The sequence below is a fragment of the Myodes glareolus genome, chromosome 7 (genome assembly GCF_982192425.1).
Source record: "Myodes glareolus chromosome 7, mMyoGla1.1, whole genome shotgun sequence".
In the NCBI taxonomy this organism is placed as follows: Eukaryota; Metazoa; Chordata; class Mammalia; order Rodentia; family Cricetidae; genus Myodes; species Myodes glareolus.
The window spans coordinates 43,242,615-43,264,410 of NC_142032.1; the positions used below are offsets into that span (position 1 = coordinate 43,242,615).

Genomic DNA, 21,796 nt, shown 5'->3' on the forward strand with positions numbered 1-21,796 from the left:
ATTGAATTAATTAATTGACCAAGAACTTTTTGTTTCGAACATTTGCTAGCAGCCCGAACTTGCATGTCACAACTTAATGGCTTTTATCTGAGCATGGTGGTACATGACTGGATCCCAGCACACAAGGAACTATACAGGGAGGCCCACTCTCAAAATAACAAAACCAAAATAAACAAACAAAAATTTGACTTCTCCTACGTGTACGAAGAGTTGAATATTTGTCCATGCTTCTAGTTTCGCCTCTTCCTATCTGGACCTACACTGCCCAGTATGTGCCCCTAAGAAGTAGCTGCAAACTTGTTCCCTTTCTTCAAACACCTGATCATCTCGATGCTCTGTCTTCTGCCAGGCAAGCTGCTCCTTCTCGTTCATCATTCCTCACAAAGCCTTTCCTTCACATGACTCTAAAAACACTTTAGCAAGATTTCAAATTGTATCTCCTGATTCAAGGAGATTGTTCCGGGTATCTGCCTTCTCAAGATATATAATCACCTGCCTAAAAATCTCAGTATAGTGCCTAAAATCAATCTTAGTTAAATTAATAACTCAATGATTCAACCAATTGAGGAATCAAGGAACTGCTGGGGGAGTTTCAAAAATATCCCACATATTGTCTTCCTGAGGTCTGATAGATCTTTCAGTGGTCTAAGTGGACTGATTGTCACGGTAATACCTAAATATGCCTTCAGTTTCTGAAACTGACAAGTAAAACTCTTTTAATAAAATATTCCAGTCTCCTACCCACACTTCTCTTCAAGAAATAATGCAAGGTGACTCTGTGTTATTTCAAGTTTATGAATCCACACTCTAAGATCTTCTGCTTTGTGGAAAGCATACGTGACAGCGAACTCCCTTCAGAAAAATCTCGTCAGCACTTGTCTCTTACGTGTATCCAGACTTTCCACCTACCTTCTCTACTAGCTCCTGCAGTGATGGAAACTTACACCGATCATGGCCATTCAGTGTAGGAAATGAATTAACATTCTCCCCAGGACCCTCATTGGTATAGGATATTAATAGGCTCCTTATGTAAATGTCTCTTCTTACCTCACTGCTTACTTGCCTGTTAGCTGGCTGCATGCAATTTAGAAAGGAGGGCAAGAATGACTGCGTTCACACTTGGAGCAAAGGAGCGAAGGGTGGGGGCCAAGCATGGAAGGGAGAGGGACAATGAACATATTTTATAGCCGTTACCAAGCCAACAGTGGTTCAATAAAGCCAGCTTTCATTCCAAATAGGTATTTTTGTGTGCCTCCAGTAGATTTGCCATTATAAAGAAATTACGAAAACCAAAAGACGATAGAGGTGACAAGATTTTAAAGATGTCTAGTCAGAAGGTGTCTTAGCAGCGAGTTAGAAAAAGTGTCCCAGGTACTCAATAAAGGAAATATTCTAACGCTTCTACAGAAAGGAAACCTCAAAAGGCATTCTCTACCTCTATGACCATGCACAACAGCAACACAAGGAACTGGACCCAAATGCACAGCCTCTCATTTGACAAAGCAGCCAATCATTCCTCAAACTTCCTTTCTCCTTTTTGTCTTCTATATAAGTGATAGACTGCATTTCCTAAACTCCTTTGCAGGTAGATGTAGTCCTCTGACAGCGTTTCAGTTAATGGTATGCACACATACACACACACACACACACACACACACACACACACGCACATGCACAATGTGTGCCTCTCACTGGGCTAACTTATAGCTGTCCTCTCGAGCTGAGGAATCCCAGAGCTGTCTTGGAATCCTTCCGCTAAAGACAGTAGAACCCTAACACCAAAAAACCCTAAGTGGTTCTGAGCCCCCCACCACACACACACACACACACACACACACACACACACACGTATGGTCATAGCCCAGGGGAGCGTAAGGAAGTGGAACATCAATTCTCACAATAGTACCATCAAAATGATCAAGTTAAATATTTGAACCGCTCATTACAATCGACGCCTCATGGAATTTTCTGACTTGAATCTTCCATCACTCAGCTGTCTTCACCTTTCAGCATCTTCTTCTTGTTCCATCTCACGGTAACCCTGCCAGCCCTGGTATTCTGGGAGCTACGTCGTCAACTACGAAAATGAAAGCTTAAAGCAAGAAACACCTTCATCCCCATGAATCTTGGGTTAAAGGTAATTTTGGAGAAAAGCAAAAAATAAGTCAAATTGCAAGTATTGGTTTCCCATCATGCTTATTGTGCCAGATCATACTAGGTTTGTTGTGGTTCTCTTTAATTCCCTTAACAGTTTGATCTGGTGTGCATTAGGTTATAAGGATGAATTTACAGCATAGAAATTGCCTTGTTTCTCTAAATCTTCACATGGGTCTCCCTCACTCTAAAATGGCAAAAGAGTCAATATAAATAAATGTAACAAAAATATTTTAAATCATTTCGTTTGAGGTCTTCTGTGGTCACTCAAACAGCTATTTTCCACTTATGTAAATACATGTTCATACGCAAATAATTTAACAGAGTATCATTTTTGCAGCTGTCATTGTGAAGTCACATACTTAGTGGCTTATTCTCTCTGAGAAGACATAAACAAGAATCCTACCTGGCACACCTCACAGAGATCCCAAGCTCAAAATCTAGTCACATCAACATGTAATTGTTTTTTTGTAACACCATAGTAGAATAATAGCATTTGTTTTAAAATTCAAATGTGGTTGTTATTAGACTAATTGGTGATTTTCGGGGCCTAGGTTCTAGTCCCTCTTCCAATTTATTATCTTTGGGTGAAGCACATTTTTTTGGTTTGTTTGCTTGTCCGTTTTGTTTTGTTTTTCAAGACAAGATTTCTCTGTGTAGCCCTGGCTGTCCTGGAACTCACTCTGTATACCACATCATCCTCAAACTCACAGAGATCTGCCTGCCTCTGCCTCCTAAGGGCTGGGATTAAAGGCATGTGCCCACCCTCCCGGCACACAATCTTTTTTGAAACCATTCTTATATATCCTTTGACTTCTCACTTTTTTAAAGTCTCAATTTTCTATTTCTCCATGTTTGAGGAAATTTATATCTCAGTTGCAAAACTGGTGACATTTCTCTATCTACATCTGCAGCCTACTGGATGTAACAAAGAGAAAAATCAACCAAAGGAAGAAGTAGGGGGGAAAAGAGGGAAAAGGGGGGAGAGATAGTGAGAAGGAGAAATGGGAAAGCAGTATTCACCTAAGCTAGCCCAGTTTTTCTGTGGCTCATGGAAGTACTGTCTAAAATCCAACCACCCTCTCAAGAATCAAGCTGACAGAGTTCAGAATTCAACTTCATTAACAGCAGGAGACCCATTCCTCTTGAGGGAAATGATAGGGGAAAAAAATCATCTTGACACCAGTCGATTGTTGGTGTATTTGCCTTTCTTTGTCCTGATTCTTCAAGCCATCTTCTGATTGGAAATCAGCTTCTGAGACCTATGGAGACGTGGCCTGAGGGCCAGGCCAATAGAAGCTTTGCAGGTTGCATACTTTCTATGATTTCACTCTATCATGAAAAGCTAGCAGGGCACTAGAGTCTATCAAATCGTTGAGAGAAAAAGAACAAGATAAAGAGTCATGTGAAGGAAGAAAATTCCCCAACAGACCCAGTGCCAGGACCACCCAAAGGAATGCACCCATTGCCCTGCATGGATTTCATGGCATAACAAGAGTAATTGGCTGGCCTAGGGACTTACAAGGATCACAGATGTCCCGGATGTGCAGAACTGAACCCTGTAATGTCTAAGAGGTAGAGACGATGCCAGAAAACATCCCACAAGCCCAGTTTGGATAGTCTTATCTGAGGACCTAAATTAGATCCCAACTTTCAAATCTAGATTTCAACCTTCCCAGTATCTGTGCTGGCTAGGATCATGTAAATTACTGTATCAATGATCTGCTGCAGGTTCAAATCTCAGGGCTCCTCGGAGAGATGATCCCAATTAATGTCCTAACGTATTAATAGGTAGTGGTTTTAAGCCTAGATAATCCACATAATGGACTCAGTGAATCAGATCATCGCATAGACACATGCATATCACACACAGCGCTTGTGAGTCAAGGCGTGCCTGGTGCCTTCCCTATAATAGTGGTGCTGCCACTGTGGCGATTTGTTGATCAATATGAGCCTCTGTGTTGCACATTCCTTATTTGCCTGGAAAAAGCTTGATATCTGATCATATTTCATCTATTAAATTTAATCTTAGTGTCAGGTTAATATAAGAACACTCATGGAACATTTTAGGCTAGGACAGACACTGAACAGTAACACATACTAAGGACTAAATAGTGATGCTCACCACACCTCTCTTCCTACCCTATCACTAAGAAATTCCCAAAAGTACTCTAGAAGTAGACAGCATTTCATCTCATGTTGTTTCCATCTGCAACAGGCCTATAATCTTCCAAACACACCTCTTCCTCGAGAAATCATTCACCGGCCCGGCCACCATCCATGACACTGTAACCTCACCCATCGCAGACACAGGCTTGGCCCGTACCCCTCTGCCCACCACTTCTGCTTTCCCCAGTCTTCATTGGTACAATTCCAAGGGTGATATGGAAATTCTAAAACAAGGCAACACACTGAAGGTTTCTTCTTTCTACCAAAGCATCCCAAGGCTCTGTGACTGGTTGCTTGGTTACCATTAAGATACAGAGCAAAAGATTCATTAGAAGCTAAAGTACAAGCCCCTGATGCCAATGAAGAGTCCCCCTCCAAACCCGTCCAACAAAAGACAACTGTTACATCCACATTTAGACAGTCATTAGCAGAACAGTTTCTTCCATAATAATTGCAAGAGCTTTGTCACTAACTCAATAGATAGAATTTCTAAGGATCTACAGTAAATTTTCCCTTGGAGGAGCTGAAAGTTCAGAGGATGCTAGTTGCTAAAAAGAAGACACGGGTGAGTGAAAGATCAAAATTTTCTTATTACCAACCAGCTCTGTACTGGTAAAATTTAAATCATAGCTAATAAAAACTTGCAGGAAAAAAAAAGACCACATTGCTTTGCAAACATCAAACTCTGTATATTCTATCTTCTCATGCCTTCAACAATAACACCTAGGGTGCTGCCACTCTGGGCTTGATGTCTTGTCCTAGAACACTTTCTCCAGACAGAGGGTGGCAGAACAAACAAGACAGATAAGTCTAGAGCCTCAAAGAGCAAAGGAGAGCTGCTGGGAACTGACAGATTTCCCGATTTGAAACTTTTAATCTTGAAACCAAAAAGGGAGCCATGGGTTGTTTCTCTCTCTCTCTCTCTCTCTCTCTCTCTCTCTCTCTCTCTCTCGAATCGAAGAAGGAGCAGGAATCCTTTTGTGCTTGGGGGGGTGGGTGTGGAAAGAAAGAAAAAACACATCCACTGAGCACCGTCTGTAATACTCAGTAACGAATCACATCATGCCAAAATGAAAATCCCTCACTATTTATTGAACTGTATTCCAGGCTCACAAAAAGCTTTTTAGATGAGATTCTCCAAGGACCTTCTAAATGCTATCTCATTATCATTCACCTTCATTTAGAAGTTAAGCATCTTCATCTCCATTTCAGAGTTAGGAGTTAACAGAAAGGTTAAACAAATTATATAAACTTATATTAAAAGTCTGAAATGATAGAGACCAAGGTGTAGGATCCCATGAGGATGGCATGTCTTTCTTGGAAAAAATTAAGCAACATACCTAATTATTTTTAGGGGAGTATTTCAAAAAAATATGTTTTATCTGCACATAGTGGTCTACAAAGAAAAAGCAAAAATAATAATAATAACAATTGTGCTAACTGCAAAGCCAGTGTGTCTTCCTGAATCCTTGCTTTTTTCTGTCCCCATCCATGTGACTGGAGATTTGAAATGCTATTTAAGTCTCAATTTCCTTCAGAAGCTAACCTCTGTGGAATAAAATGCTGTTAAGGGGGAAGAATCTTTGCTGTCATTTGACTTTAACTTATGATAAATTAGCTTCAACTAGTTTCTTAGAAAATTGCCCAAGAAATGACTACAGAAAATTAAATACCAAGACTTCAAAGAGGCAAACACATAGCCTTCAAATTCCGACCTCAGAGAATAATCCTCCCTTTCTCGTGCTTTGGTGAGATGTGAGTAAAGAAATCTTACTAGGGCATGGTAATGAACCATCTTTCAAATGACTTTTCTATCAATCCTCTTTTCAAAGGGTAATAAAGTGATGATTATTTCTAGGCAGTTTCTGGGACGTTATCATCTCATTTTAATAGTCACCAGTAAAGGACTGCTCTCAGGCGTTATCACCAATGGTGATAAGGGTAAGACTGGTTAAGAATTCAATAGGCAAGGTATAGGTTGTTAAAAGCTATTTCCTAAGAAATTAAAACAGAGAGACATCAAAAGAATCATACTGGGTCTTAAAGAGTTGGTAGTCATTTCCTTCTCAGTCAAAAATGTAAATATAATTTATTACCTAGTGAATGAAATTCACTATCATTTGAAGATTGTGTTATTTCTTTTTTAAAAAAAACGTTGTTGACCTCATGCTGTGAACCATGCCTTTTGCTTGATCTAGTGAGTAGCATAAGAAGACCTGTGGATGGCATGTGCCATCATTTCCAAAACTAGAGTATTGGCTCTCATGTAAAACAACAGTCAACAGTATCAGAATGTCCTTGAAGCACTGACTGAATGGTTCCTGCCACCCAGCATTTGTTTTACAAAGCTGGAGTGAGGAAGACAGCAAGTAGTGGGCATCACTCAGAATGCAGAGATGCAAAGTCCATGGCAAGGAAACTCCATACTCTAGATTGCCTGCACAGGAATTTCCTGACCTCTTCTCAGACCCTCACATCCAGATCCCACCCATGACCAAGGTTGTGCACCTAGGAAAGGACTGTGCGGTTCACCTTTACCCGGAGGTGCTAGAGTATCCCTATCTTCTTATTCACCCTGGTTCTCTTACCCCAACCAGAGCCCACAGTGCTAGCAGGGAGGGTAAAGGACCCTTTTCTGAATCTGACATCTGCCTAGAAGTCAAATATCTCAGGACTTAGTAGAGTTCCAAATATGGAACAAAAGAAGGAGGAAGTGGGGGTGGAGGAGAGGAAGGAGAAGGAAGAAAAAAGGAAGAGGAAGGAAGGGGAGAAGGGAAAGAAGGAGGGAGGGAGAGAGGGGGAAGAGAAGGAAAGAAGGGAGGGAAGAAGGGAGGGCGGGAGTTAGGAGGGAGGGCAGGAGGAAGGGAGGGGTAGAGGGAGGAAGGGAAGGAGGGAGGGAAGGAGGGAGAGAGGGAGGGAGGGAGGGAGGAACGATCGAACAAACGAAGGAAGGAAGAGAAGTGAGATATGAGTTGGATCTTCACCGCCACAATCTTCCCAGCAATGCTGCTGAGAAAGGTTGCTTCACAAATAACTTCTGAAGCCTAGCCCGTCGACTGGATGAACAAACACTGCCTCCTTTTGTGACCATGTCACTCAGTCAACACTGTCACATCATATGCATGCAATTCCAGTGACCTTTGCCCAACAGTTCTTTTCTTTCAGATAATATTTTGCAGTTGTTTTTCTTAGGGGTTTTTTTTTATTGTTGTTGTTTTGAAAAAAAAAAGCATACCACAAAAGTTTACAATCAAGTTTTTTGTATTTGCTTTCAAGTTTCATTCCAGTTTACAGGTATTTTGGTCAATAAATTGGTGTACTTGGTTTGGCCCTTGCGTAAGTAAACTCTGCTCTTTCTAGAGTTGAGTACAGTGCTAAAGTGAGACAACAAACAAATCCCTTACTGCTTCAGAGATTGGACAATATTGCTAAGCACCGCCTCCCAACACCAATAGTCTAGCCTCACTGCCGATCACTGTTTCACCCAAGCACATACTTCAAGGGCTGAGGCAGGAGGATTGGGAGTTTGAAGGCTGCCTATGCTACAAAAGGGTGGGGGGTGGTAGAGAAAGAGGGAAGGAGGAAGGGAGGGAAGAAAAGAGGTAAGAAATTGTCCAAGCTTTCCACCTCCTACCAATCAAAGGAAACAGACTACAGATGAACCCTCAAAATCACGTGAACCAGATGCAATTGTTTTCCATCCCACAAAGCAATACTTCCCTTGAAGTGCAGTCTAAGGAAGCAGGGATTTAGAATTCTAAAGGAGATTTAGAAGTAAGGTAATGAATGTAAGAACTAAAGACAAAACTAAAGATGAAAATTTTAGGTCTAGGAGGTTTGCTGCTGGCCGGTGGGAAGGCTAAGTGAGGGCCTCAGGGGTAGACGGGAGTCATCTTTCAATCTTTGCTGTTGCTGCTGCTGTTGTTAAAAAAAAAAAATCACACTTGTTCTGAGGCAGGGTAACCCTACCCAGCATGCAACAGGGACCTGCCCCAACACAGGGTTGCTTCCAGGGACACCTCATTTCAAGCTCCAGAAACTGATAAAGTGTTCAAACCATCAGAACGCTGCAGTGGAGGGAGGAAAATATGTGGAAAGCCTTTCAGCTTGAGATGCATCTTTCCCCACAGGACTGATCAAGGGGAGTGAGGGTGTGATGCGATCCAGTGCCAAGAGGGAGAAATGAGCAGAGGGTGGCAATGGTCTCTAACCTTAGTGTCCTGAGCTTAATACAGTGAAGCCTTTCATAACAGTTTGTAGGATTACATATTCCCATTTTTGAATTTATAAAAGGGGGTATGTAAGAAAAAAATTGTTTAAATTTGTCCTTTTCCCTCATTCAGAGGAACTAGAAGACAATAATCCAAAGCATCTAGAGTTTACCAGGACTTGACATTTGTGGCTCTTTATGCTCCAACCTGGGCCAACAGATACTCATCCAAGTTTGTTGCATTCAAACCTTGTGTTCCTGGAGAAGGAAGAAGAAATCACATACATTTTATTGTATGTATAGGTATGTATGCCTATAGGTATAGGTATGTATATAGATACAATGCTTGAATGAAATGATGAATAGCAGTGGGGATAGAGTCTGCAAACATCATGAGAAAATAAATTAATTCATTCCCCAGTTCTTCAGTGCACAGCATTCTGCTCCAAGAGTTCCAAGCGGCCAGCTGAAGCAATGAGGTATAAAGGAGAGCATCCCTGGTGGACTCCTTCAGTGTCTTCATGCAGAACAAGGAGATGAGAATGTACGCCAAACATTCTGCTCTGAGGTCAACATCTGGGAGGATCCCTCCATTAGGCATTGTGTCCTTGGTATAGCAGGAGATGAGGATCAGAGGACACTTCCAGAAACTTCCACACTGTACAGTCAGCCTGACAGGGATTCTGATGTAGACAGAATCGTGTCTGTGGACATCACCACAGAGTTCAAGGAAAAGGAGCTAAGAGACCATCGTCTTCCTTGTCGCCCTCTTTAGAGCCGTGTGTGATCTTCCAGGGGATTTCTATTTCTGTCTCTTGCTGGAAGTCCCTCAGCTGGTTCAATATTTTTCTCAAGTCCTGAGTTGCAATGTTCCCTTGCAAGGGAATAATCATTTCTTTTTAAATCTACAAAGAAACCAAGACAGTTTTAGTAGATGGCTTAGAACACATTGAATCATGTAGATAGCTTGAACTTCAGGCTTAGTCAAAGTGTTCAGGGAATCTCTTGCCCCAGGCCTTGGGCATACAGATTCCAAACAGTAAACCATATCTAAACCCAGGCCCCCTCCCATCCCAATGACCGCATGAAATTCTAACTGTGTGTGTTGTCCCTGTGTAAGTCACTGGCCACCTCCTAGTGGGACAAGATGTGTCTGATAAAACTTAAATGAGGTCCAGCAAGACATGGGAACCTTAGGAATGATCAAAGGGATGAGTCAAAACGGTGACTTTAGATTCTAAGGCTTGGCTTTCTGTAAGAAAGCTGCCTGCAGTTTTGTGGCCACCTATAAAAGTTTCATCAACCAAAGATCACATCAGACATTCCCCAAGCCCTTCCACTTTCGTTTGAAAAGGGCATTTAAAGAAAACAGTAAACCGAGTAACCTTTGCGGGGAGGAGGGGAGGGACACAACTATAGGGAAAGGAGCATTAAGCGGTGCATACGTCTCTTTGTGCTGTGATTCCTGAGTGAATTCTGGCCAGCAGTTGTGGGATGATTCAACTCTCCGCTAGCTCCCGCCTTCCTTACTTAGAGACCTGATGTGTGTCATCCGGGGTGTCAGCCCAGCCCACACCCCTTCCTAGGTTCCTGATGGCCAGTCCAGAGAACACAGTGTTGTACCATTTCCTTACCCATGCATTGTGAACTCATCACGAGTGGTTAAGAGAGTATAGCCCTTCCTCTTTGCTCCCTTGATTAGTTAGCTCAAGGAGTGAGAGCTATGGGTGATGGTTCTAAGGAACCAAGATTGTCATTCAGGGGTCGGCTGTGCAGAGAATCTGTGTGAAGGACTGGCATCAACCTCTGGTACCAAGAGAAAAAGCTCATAGGTTTTTGTTGTTGTTGTATGTTTTACTTTTTAATGTTAAATGCTGGGTTTTCTAGATTAAAAACTAATGTGTGTGTGTATATGTAATAATATAACCAGCAAATATTGAACATATACATAAAATAAATCTTCACATCAACTTGGTGAGACAGGTACAATTATCTCCTTGCTTGCAGATGAAGAAGTTGAAAGCCAAAGCCCTATAGCCAGTAGAAAGCAGAACTGGGGTGCATAAACCATGCCTGCCTAGGTTTGGATTCCAGGGTCTTAGGCATTGGCTTAATCTGCCTTTGCCTTAAAAACAAAGGAAATGTAAAAACTAAAATGTTTTCTCATTATGTTCCCCAAATCAAACATTTTTATTCAATTACCAATGATAATAAAATGACAGTACTTCTTCATTTCCACTTCAATACTAATTTCTTAAAACTACGGTTGCAGACGGAGAGAGGAGAGAGAGAGAGAGAGAGAATATAAATAAGCACTCTAGAAATTCCTGCAGTTTGTAAATTTAAAAAAATATTCAAAAATAAAGAAGATAAAAAGTTAGAGTGAGTAGGTCAGGCTGAGAGACTGTTAAAAGGAACAAACTTACTTTTAGCTAAAAGGAAAACAAAAACTGCACAATGAGATGGCTTGGCAGATAAAGGTGCTTGCTGCCAAGTCTCATGACCAAAGTTCAAATCCCGGGACCCACATGGTGGAGGGAGAAAATAGACCACTGACTTCCAGCCTACAGCCTACCATGCCATGCCTACATGTGCACATGAATCCTTAACCATACTCAACAACTAACTGGGCCCAAAGATTGGAAGCAGTGAGTAATGGCGTGAGTCTCACTGGTCCCTGATTGACCAGATATAGTCCTGGGTCTTCCAGAATAGAATCTGCCCTGTCCAGGCTACAGTGAGTCAGACTGGGCAGAGTGCAGGGCCTAACATGATGATCCCTGAGCAGATGGCGGTCTGCAACTGTGGGATGATTCAGATATTCATCAGCTCCTTCCTCCCTTCCTTAGAGCTGCGGTGTGCCTCATCCCAGCTCCAACCCCTCCCCAGGTTCCTGATTCCAGCCCGGAGAACACAGCATTGTGTATCCATCTCTTTGTCCATCTTTGCAGTCATGAGACTACAGCTCCTCCTTGCTCCTTTGCCTTCCCATTCCACACAGCAATCTGCCGCTGCGGAATGGTACACTCTATTGTCACTGATGGGGGAAATTAGGGGCCCGATCCTAATGCCTTTTTTTTTTTTAAACTAAGTCTTGCTCATAAAAGCCTCCCTCCCTCAATTCCAACAGAATCAGAAATTGCCTGTTTTGTTGTAGTTCTCTCTAGGTCCACCCCAGGTTACAAGGGAGGACGCTCTTCTATTGATTTTCAGGTTGGGATATGACTTTTTGTCAAAGATATGAGTCCTAACTATGCTGCCCAAACTGACCATAAGTTCCTGGACCAAGGTGATCCTCCTGCCTCTGGAACATCTTAGGCTATAGGTGTGGCCACAGTGCCCTACTCAGGGCTGTACCCTTTGATAAGCAGGCAAAGCTGCTATCTTAAACTCTATGAAATTCCAGTGGAAGGACACCCTTGCTATGACCCAGAAAACAAGAGCTGAGCAGGCTGAGGCAGATAGTAAAGCCCCTTTCTGAAAAGGCCAAACAGACCCTACACAGAGTCAGGATTCCCTACTGGAAGGCAGCAGTCTTCAGCCATTTGCTTCATGCTGAAGATTCTGGTTTTGTGCCTAATGTACTAGACTCGGAGAAAATAAACCTTATTTCTAAGCTGGATGTTTCTGGGGTGGTTTTGATTTTTGTTTGTTGGTTTTGTTTTGTTTTGTTTTGTTTATTTTTCAAGACAGCATTCCTCTGTGTAGCCCTGTCTGTGCTAGAACTCGTTTTGTAGACCAGGGAGGCTTGGACTCACAGAGATCCACCTGCCTCTTCCTTCCTGAGCACTGGGATTAAAGGAGTGCACAACCACTGCCCAGTTAATGGTTCTGTTTTTTAAGTGTTGCTTAAAGAGGCAATACTATTGTTTATGGTGGCAGGACTTGGGACTAGTGAGATGTCTAAGCTAGTGAAACGTGACTCCCCACAAACCTGGTGACCAGAATTTAGACCTCAGAATTTACCCATCGGAAGGAGGGAACCACATCCCCTCAAGTTGTCTTCTGACTTTTGTGCAAGCACAGTGGTGCTTGAGTGTGTGTGTGTGTGCACGCGTGCACGCGCACGCACACACACACACACACACACACACACACACACACACAAAACCACTGTAGTGAAAATTTAAGGTGACAGGTATGGAGGCTGAGAGCGTAGCTCAGCAGTAGAGCGCTGGCCTAGCCTGACAGGGTCCTGGATTCGAAGCCCACTGCTGTAAAACAAACAAACAAATGAGCTAACAAAGGGGCAGTTGTTAGAGGATAAAGTAGTGCTTTAACTGACAGCCTTTCTTTCCCTCTGGGCCACACCCTCTCTGGTACCCAATGAGCAAACTGGAACAGAATAAAAATGCTACAGGCGTGCCGTCTGGGAGCAAACAGGACCTTGGAAGGGCGGAGCGGGGGGGGGGGGGGGGGGCCTTCCATCCCGCTTCACTCCTTTTAAGTAGGTGGAACTTTTTCCGTGAAGCGACTGTGACAAGCCCTGAGCCCAGGGTTGTTTTATCACATTTTGGCAGAACCTCAAGCAAAACCCTGTCCTTTAAATCCCTCCGGGGACTTGAAATTTTTCAATCTGAAAGTCAAGCTTGTGAACGGCTGCGCATGAAATAAAAATGTGGTGAAGATTTTCTCGCGTTCCCGGGTTATAATAACTGTTATTCCATGAGAGTTTCTCAAAGTCTCCGAGACTTACCCGGCAGCCTGAGCTTCTCACAGCAGGAGTTGCAGCGATGTTTTGCAATGAAGTTTCTAATTGCATCTTCCCCTAAATTGGCCGGTCCAAACACCATCCCTCTTGATCTACAGGGAATATCAGAATATCAATTAGATCACAGCTGAGGAAACGGAGTCCAACTAGGATTCTCTGAGATTGCGAACAGTATCCCGTAGTAACCTAGTCACTTAAAGGAGCCAACCAGGAACAGAGCACTTTGGGGAAGTAACAATGTTAGGTTTGCAAATTTAAAATTCAAATGCACTTAAATCTTTGTACCCAACTCCAAGACCTACTGTGAAACTCATTCCAACACTGATCTGATAGAAGAGTGAATTTTCGATGTGCTACATTAAAACAAAATACAGCGAAACCCTTCTGAATACATATGGGGTGAGAGAACGACATTCATTACCATATGCGCTACCAGAACATCCCAAAGGTAAAGGCTAGGCTAACTTTGCTGAGGAGCGCACCTTCTAAAAAGATATACAAAGCCGCACACCCACATACTTTTTCTCCATTTCCAACGCCTCACTAGCCACCAGAGCCAGTACTCCTGGCTTTTTGAAAGCCACTTTTGACTCTGCAAACTGTTTCAACTGGGTCTTCACGGAAAGTAAAGACAACTATTAGACGAGACAAACCGCTTGTGGGAATAGACCGCAGACGCCCAGAGTAGGTAGTAGAATTAATCACACGAGCGCCGGGAGTCAGTGTCTCTGAGACACATTTTGAACATTCTAATATAAAGATCCTCTGCAGATTCCAGGCTCGCTGTTCACGCAACCATTATTCTGTAGATCTTGACCCTCTGCACAACGCAGGACGGAGCACACCAGGACCGCCTCCAAAGAAAGTGTATGAAAGCTAATATTTTATTTTAATGACATGCACAGTGGAAACAGCACATTTTAAAATCTGAACTCAATTACCGCTCTTAAATACCACGTCTTAAGAAGAAGAAGGAGAAGAGAGAAAAAAAAAAAGCACAGCAGACTATCACAAAGGGAAACAATAAACTTTGCTTCTGAGGAATGCGGTTTCTCAAAAGGGACATGGTGTAAAAATGGACTTTTTTTCCATCCGAGGATTGAAGCATTTATCTCAATTTCCACTTCCTTTTGGCAGAACAGTGGCTCTCTGAAGATGTGCCAAGCTCGGAATGAGGGCTGATGTCAATTTGATCTCAGATTGCCTCTCGCTCTGTGCTGGGTAGGTGGAGAAAACCTCTTGGGAAGACAGAGTGGAAAGACACTGGGGATTAACTTTCCTGGTCACTCAATCGCTCACACAAAGCGCAGCTCTGGGGGTATTTACCAGGCAGCAGAAGCCGCCTCTTGTTAACTCTGCCTCCATTTCAGTCCAGCTGGAGAGACTCTGCTTCAGTCAGGTGAAACTGAAAGGGGCAGAAAACAAAAACAAAAAAACAAAAAAAAAACCCAGCAGAATCACTCGGTATTTAGACCAGAATGCTCTGATCTGATAAAGTGAGAGATGAAGGCCTTTGCTCAGTCATTAGCATGGAAGATTTCCTTTGGAGTCTCTCTGTGACCTCGTTGGAAAATTTCACTTCTTTGCACCCCAAACCAGCCATTTCTGTCCTTCCAGCAAGACACGAAGACACCCAACTAAAATATAATATTTTCAAGTAATATCTGGAAGTTATTTGTCTCTGAGAGTTTCATGAAAATTAAAAAATGAAATCATCAAAAATCTCTGCCAAAAAAAAAAATTCTCTATCAGGGTCATGAGGATTCCCAGAGCAGAGGGAAAGAGTTGTAGGGACATTCCGTGTGCGTGGACACCCCACAGCACGCTCCAAGCTTTGCATTCTCAGACAACCAAGTTTTCAAGGAAAACGCAACTCGCTGTTTTCCAGATTTTTTTTTTTTTTTTACAACACAGGAAAAGCAGGTGGTAGCGTGGTTCTACATACGAGGAAACGCTAATTAGTGCTATCTATACATAGTCACGAAAGAACATCTCTCTCAGCACCATTTCATACTTGTCAAACACTCAGAACCATCAGGCAGTAGGCTAAAAAGACACCGTCCCAAACTACCAATAAATGAGGCTCGCTAGGGAGAGTCTGAGACAGCGGGAGCAGGCATGAGAAAGGACATTAGAATCAGTCCACAAAGCCATCGTCCCTTTCCATAATAACTGTTCCCTTCCTTTGATTCTTTCACCTTACAAGGAAGTTGGAACTTGGAGTGAGCCTTAGTATTCTCATCTGTGAACTGGGGTTAAACTAACACGTAGAGTGGTTGAGTGAGTGAACGCGATAGCTTAAATCTGTGCACCTCAGACTTGAATTCACATCGGTTCACCAGGAGACTTTACGGAAGTTCAGATCCTGGCTCCTTAGGTACAGAGAAGCCCAGAGGCCATGCATTCCCACCAAAGTCCCCAACGGTGATGTTGACCTATGATTCACACTTTGTTTAACAGATTTTTACACTCATGAGGGTCATTGACTAATTAGATACAGTTCTAATGAAACTAACCAGTTGACAGAAAATAAAACAGAAGGTCACTGAAAACCAAATGCACAGAATTGGGCATTGGCACAATGAAACCACTCTACCTGATTCAGGAGACGCTGCCCTCAAGTGACAGAAAACAAAGTTGTCATAATAATTTCACTGCACTGAGGAACTTTAAAAAAAATTACAGGAGGGAGAGACAACTGGAATTGAAGGACATTTAGGGGACAATGTGGTAACCTAGTGCAGCAGAAATTCCCTGAAATCTTCAAGATTGACCCAATCAAAGAGTCCTAGTAATGGGGGATATGGGCCATCTTCTACAACCAGGCAAAGTTTCCAAAAGCAGAACTAGGACCCCAAACCCAGACACAAAACCTTCCATCTACAATCTGTCCTGCCTCCAAGATGTGTTAGGGTAACAGTGACACAGAACTTCTGGGAGTGACCAACCAATGACTGGTCGAACTTGAGGTCCACACCAAGAGAGGGAGTCCAAACTGACACTGCCTAGATTCCCAGGAACTGGAGTCTGGACAGCCCAGAAACTCAGGACGTAACCAAACAAGACCGGGAAATTTTCCATAAAAAGTTTACTAATGATATTCTGCTATACTCATAGATTGGTGGCTAGCCCAAATGTCATCAGAGAGGTGTCATCCAGCAACTGATGGGAGCAGATGCAGATACCCATAGCCAAACACTAGGCAGGGTCAGAGGAACCCCACATAACAGGGTGGGGTATGCAGGAGCCGGAGGGGTCGAGGACACCATGAGAACACACCCACAGAATCAACTAAGCAGGGTTTGTAGGAGCTGACAGAGATTGAAACAACAATCACAGACCCTGTATGGGTCTGAGCTAAGCCTTCTGCCTATTCGTTATGGTTACGTAGCTGGGTGTTACCCCTAACAGTGAGAGTGGGGGGACCTCTGACGTTCCCCCCTCCTGATCTTGTGACCTTTTTCCTACTGTTGAGTTGCCTTATCCAACCTTGATATGGAGGTTTGTGCCTAGTTTTATTGTAATTCATTATGCTGTGCTCAGTTGATGTTCCTTTTTTAAGAGAAACGGAGGAAGAGTGGATCTGGGGGAGAGGGGAGGTGTGGGGAGCGCTGGGAAGAGTGGAAGGAGGGGAAACTGCAGTCAGGTTGTAATGTATGAGAGAAAAAGAAAAAATTACAGAGGCCAGGGCCCTATTCAGACATTGCAATAAAATGCCAAGCATGTTTTTTTCTAATTCCCCCAGGTGACCTTAATAGAAATTGAAACCCGCTTTCTATAGAATGCAATTAAATACCTAACTGTCAAGTAGGATAATATAATCTTAGATTCTAAAAGGATGGAGTATTCAAGTCATATTAAGTGATATATGCCAAGGTCAAAATTTAATGAACAATAGACAGAGTACACATAAACTGAGTTCATTATATATGTAAAAAGTCTGCAAAATTGCAAAAAAAGTTCTCCTATAAAAAAATTTCCTAATACAAGCCCTTGAGCACACAAGACTGCTGAAGAAATAATATGCTTAGCTGAAAACACTTCAGCTCTGCTAAAATAAAATAATAAAACAGTCCATTTACCCTCAAGTCCAACATGGACGCTATAACCAAATAAATATCTTTGGAACTGGATGCTGTACAGGAGCCCTGTGGATCAGCTCGATCTTCCTTAGCCCACCCAGGCCAATAATAGCTAATAGACTCTTAGTAGACGAGCGTCTTCTCAGGGAACATGGATGGGCCATGTTCTCATTCAGTAAAGGTTACCCAGTGACGGGATGGTGCAGTAATGCACTGATTATTTAGTGAGAACTGGAAGAAGGAAAAACAACACTTTTACATTTCACTGTGTCCGGACTTTCAATTTATTGAGTCCTAAATGTTTTCTACGACCTGGCAACCAAGTATGGAGCCTTAGTTGGACTAAAAAGTAAAAACAAAAATGTCAACCCAGCATGAATACTATAATCTCAGCACTAAGAAGGCAGAGGCTCGAGGACCCAGAGCTCGAGCCCTCCACGGGCTACCCAACAGTGAGATGCCAACACAATTAAGAAATGAATTCATTAGGAATTTAAAGTGTCATTCGAGCCATGGTTCTTCAAGTGCCTGTGGCCCTGTGGCATCAACCTCTCCTGCAAAGCGTTAAAGTGCAGATCATTTGGCCCTACCGCAAAACAATTAGATCAGAAACTCTGGAGGTGAAATGCAGAATCTAGTTCAACAAGTTCTCCTGGTGATCATGATGGCAACTCACAGGTAAGCATTGTTAGTCTCCATATTGATCACAACAACCACTGTTGCCCTCTGGATTGACCAGTCACCAGTCCATCGGCACCGTCACCTCTTTCCGTCCCTCCTTTAACAGAACACCCAAGAGCCCTAAGATGGGTGGCCGACTCTGTATATCTTGGCTCCAAATTATCTCAGACCATCTGATGATGCCTTATATTCAAGCACTGTGGCTTTGAGACCTCACGTATCTCTCCAATTTGCCCCATTAAGAGACTGCCTAGGCTCAAGGCCACCATTCCACAGGGAAGAACAACAAAGGAAGCTGCTTTCGCTACAGCACCTTTTTACGTCAAGCTAAATTTACACATTTCCCCCTTACATTTAAACCAGTAAGAAAACACAAGAGTCAAATTTGCAGCCCAAATCGGGAAATTGTGCTGCCCCTTACAATGCCCACTCACACTTACTAACCCGTCTCTAGAATGAAACTTATTTCACCCTCATTCTTTTCCTTATTCATTACCTATTTAAAGTGACTTAGAAAATCTTGTTTAAGTGTAAGAATCTCGATTTAAGTCTAAAAATATTGTTTCTTATCTCTGTGCAATAAGTGTTGGAAAACTTCTCTGGGATCTAAAAGACACACATATATTTAAAACTCCTCCAAGAAACTGCAACAGACCTCTGCTCACAACACCCTGCTCATTTCCACTGTCTTATTTTGGTTTTGGAAAAAAAAAATTAAAAAATACTGGGATCAGTGGTTAACAACATCGGGTAACTCTTCCAGAGGACTCAGGGTTCAATTTCCAGCATCTACAAGGCAGCTCGCAAATATCTATAACTCCAGTTCCAGGCGATCCAAATGCCCTCCCTTGGTCTCCAGGAACCCAGGCATTCACATGAGGCATAAACAAAACATATGGGCAAAACATCCTTAGGTATAATAGTAAATCAATTTTTAAGTTATGAAAACAGAACCATTGAACATTATATAATCTATGCACATAACAAACATGACATGATACTCATTAATACATATAATCTTATAACTTTTTGCAACAATTAAAAATAATGTTACAAACTTGAACAACTTGAAGTGCAATCTTCTAAATTATAACACGTAAGTTAACTCACTGTTTGTCTTCAGGTTTTATAACAGACGGATCTGTCAAGTTTTCTCCAACACCTCAAAAGAAGAAACAAAATTCGTTAAGCAAATGAGGTTTGATTTTTCTAAGAAACACAGAAAAATAATAACCAAATTCCGTTTCCTTATTTTGAAGGTTACATTGAAACCAGATATGGTGACTCACCCCTGCAAACCCAAAACTAGGGAGGCTAAGGTGGGAGGATTGCCACCAGTTCAAGGCTAGTCTGAGCTGTATAGTAAATTCTAGGCCAGCCTGATCTACAGTGTGAGACCCTGTGTCGTTTACTCCATAGTAGGTAAGACTTAAAACACCATGATAATTAAATGTGCTATGAAAATTATTTAGGAAATTTAGGAAAATTATTGAATACAGCATCTCCTACAACAGCCCCCTCTGAATTAATGAACATCTGGCTACAAATTAGTGTTTCAAGGGTGTCATAAGACTTGCTGCTAGTGGCATTCTCTCTGTAGACCTGTGTATCGGCATTTCATTTACCAGTTCTATACACTAAGACAGCTAACTTTATTTTCTCTAATCCTCATGAAAGGAAAATACTATCCTCATATCCTCAATTTACATCTCACCCTCATTTACATCAATGAGTACATTGATGTTCAAAGAGATGGAAGAACTCGCCAACGATGGCTTTCCCTTAAGTGGCCATAACAGGATTAAAGCTGGGGCAATGCTTGTGTTCCTCCCACCAGTTCATGGTCTCCTTAGATGGCCTCCATCAGTGCTCAGCAAGGGCACGGCCCTGGGAGGTTTTGCAAATACAGCTTCTAGGCATCAAAGAGACCCATCAAATGCTCTGTCTATATACAGCGCTTATAAACAGCAGAACAAAACGACACCAAATTCTTGATCTGAGAGCTGGCTCCACCTGTGTGTTCAGTTGAGAAAATTCTTTGAGGTGGGTGCTTACGTTCTGTTCGCTTTTTGGGGTGTATCTTCAATAAAATTTAGTTTTGAAGAGAAAAGAGCAAAGCCTACAAAGATAATAGAGGTGCAACCGAAGGCTGAACTTAATCAGAACTGGGCTTGATACCCAAAGCAAACGTCTGTGATGCCATTCAGGCAGTGAGGAGGCTAACTTCTAACCTTGTGGACAGCTCAGGGAAGTCAGTTAGACAGCGATGAGCCACCTAGGCATCCCCAACAACTTCTGAGATCATTCCCTAGCTGGGCCTGTTTTTCTCTGCTTGAAAAACACTGACTTTGTAAGGCATGAAATCAAAAGTAATATGAACTTTAGAATATTGTGATCTATTACTACTTGTTGGGAAAAGTTCATGTTTTGTTGAAGTGAAAGGGGGAAAATGTCAAGGGACGCCACCCCTAGACAAAGAACCTACAGAAAACTAAGGACTGCTGAGAGAGAGACAGCATTAGACTTCTTCAGGGACGAGTCCTACACCAGTTAACTAATACCAAGTGGTCATCCCTGAAATCACATGCATACAGGCAAAACTAAAAGAACTTTGCAGATTATATTTACATGCTTTTGCATATGTATTTATATATAATACATACATATATATATGTGTGTGTGTGTATATATATATATACATATATATATATCAAAGGAAAAGTAACCATGAATTTGAGAGGGAATCGGGGGAGGTACATGGGAAAGGTTGGAGGGAGGGGTCACAGGAGAGGTTGGAGGAAGGAAAAGAAAAAGAGGAAATGATGCAATTATATTTTAATTAAAATAACTTATTTTAAAAATAAATTACTGTTTTTTAAAAAGACAAAAGCCATATTTCCTAAACAGTATCTCTTAAAGATTTCTGCTGTGACTTCTCTCTTGGAATAGTAACCTTTTCAGAGGAACCAAAAATTCTTACAAAGATTTCTGATAAGAAGCTGATTTCCTCAGGAAAATAACATTTTAGAATGCATGATTTAAATATGTAACAAAGGAAACATATGATCCTGAAAGGTTTTATCAAAACATTTTAACTACTGTATTACAATACATACGGGTGTTTGTTTAATAGTACATTCAATAACAGGATCTACCCCATCTGTTTTCCAGAAGCATATCTAACAAATGATAACTGCAAACTGTGTTTTGAAATCTGCCTGCATTGCATGGTGCTGTGTTAATATCTGCAGCTCCTCTTTCTGATAGTCACAGATGATGATGATGTCACTGTGGGTTTGAGGTCTGGCTAATAATGGAAGATGGTGGATTTCAGTTATGGGTTAGTGGCAAAAAGGTGTAACTTAGTTTCTCATCAAAGTTTCCCAACTCTGAGAGGACCCTTTCCCAAGCCCTAGCCTGGAAAGTTTTCGCGCTGATTTTGAACAGGGCAAGAAAAAGTTGGGCTGAAACACAAACACAAGGCAAGTGTGAAAAGCAGACCTTGCTGAGCCCTCACATTTTCAAAGCCACGGGAAGGAGCTCTTTGTACTTTTCTCGCCACATAGACAAGAGGGACAGCTGAGGGAGCCCCTGCTTCTCTACAGCCATGGAGGGAACAAACAGAATACCGGGCAGAAATGTATCCCAGCACTGCGGGTAGACAGGCTGACGGTTGTAGTCTTCGCCATTTTAATTAAACATGGGTTGAACCTTAAGCCTGGAGCTTACAGCAATGACTAAAGTTTTAAACCCTTGTCTAAGTAAAGCGCAAATTTAAGCCAGGACTAC

General features: G+C 42.2%; 1 protein-coding gene across 5 annotated transcripts in view; it reads right to left on the reverse strand.

Annotated features, from left to right (window-relative positions):
• Positions 1 to 7,566: 7,566 nt before the first annotated feature.
• Trpm6 (transient receptor potential cation channel subfamily M member 6) overlaps positions 7,567 to 21,796 on the reverse strand; it is a 160,557-nt gene continuing 146,327 nt past the window's right edge. For all 5 annotated transcript variants that reach the window (XM_087908041.1, XM_087908040.1, XM_085693686.2 and 2 more), the window contains 3 exons: positions 19,118 to 19,169; positions 13,230 to 13,336; positions 7,567 to 9,438 (listed from right to left, as the gene is read on the reverse strand). In XM_087908041.1, the coding sequence (XP_087764167.1) occupies positions 9,305 to 9,438; positions 13,230 to 13,336; positions 19,118 to 19,169 (293 nt within the window). In that variant the 3' untranslated portion in view covers positions 7,567 to 9,304. The remainder of the gene's footprint in view (positions 9,439 to 13,229; positions 13,337 to 19,117; positions 19,170 to 21,796) is intronic.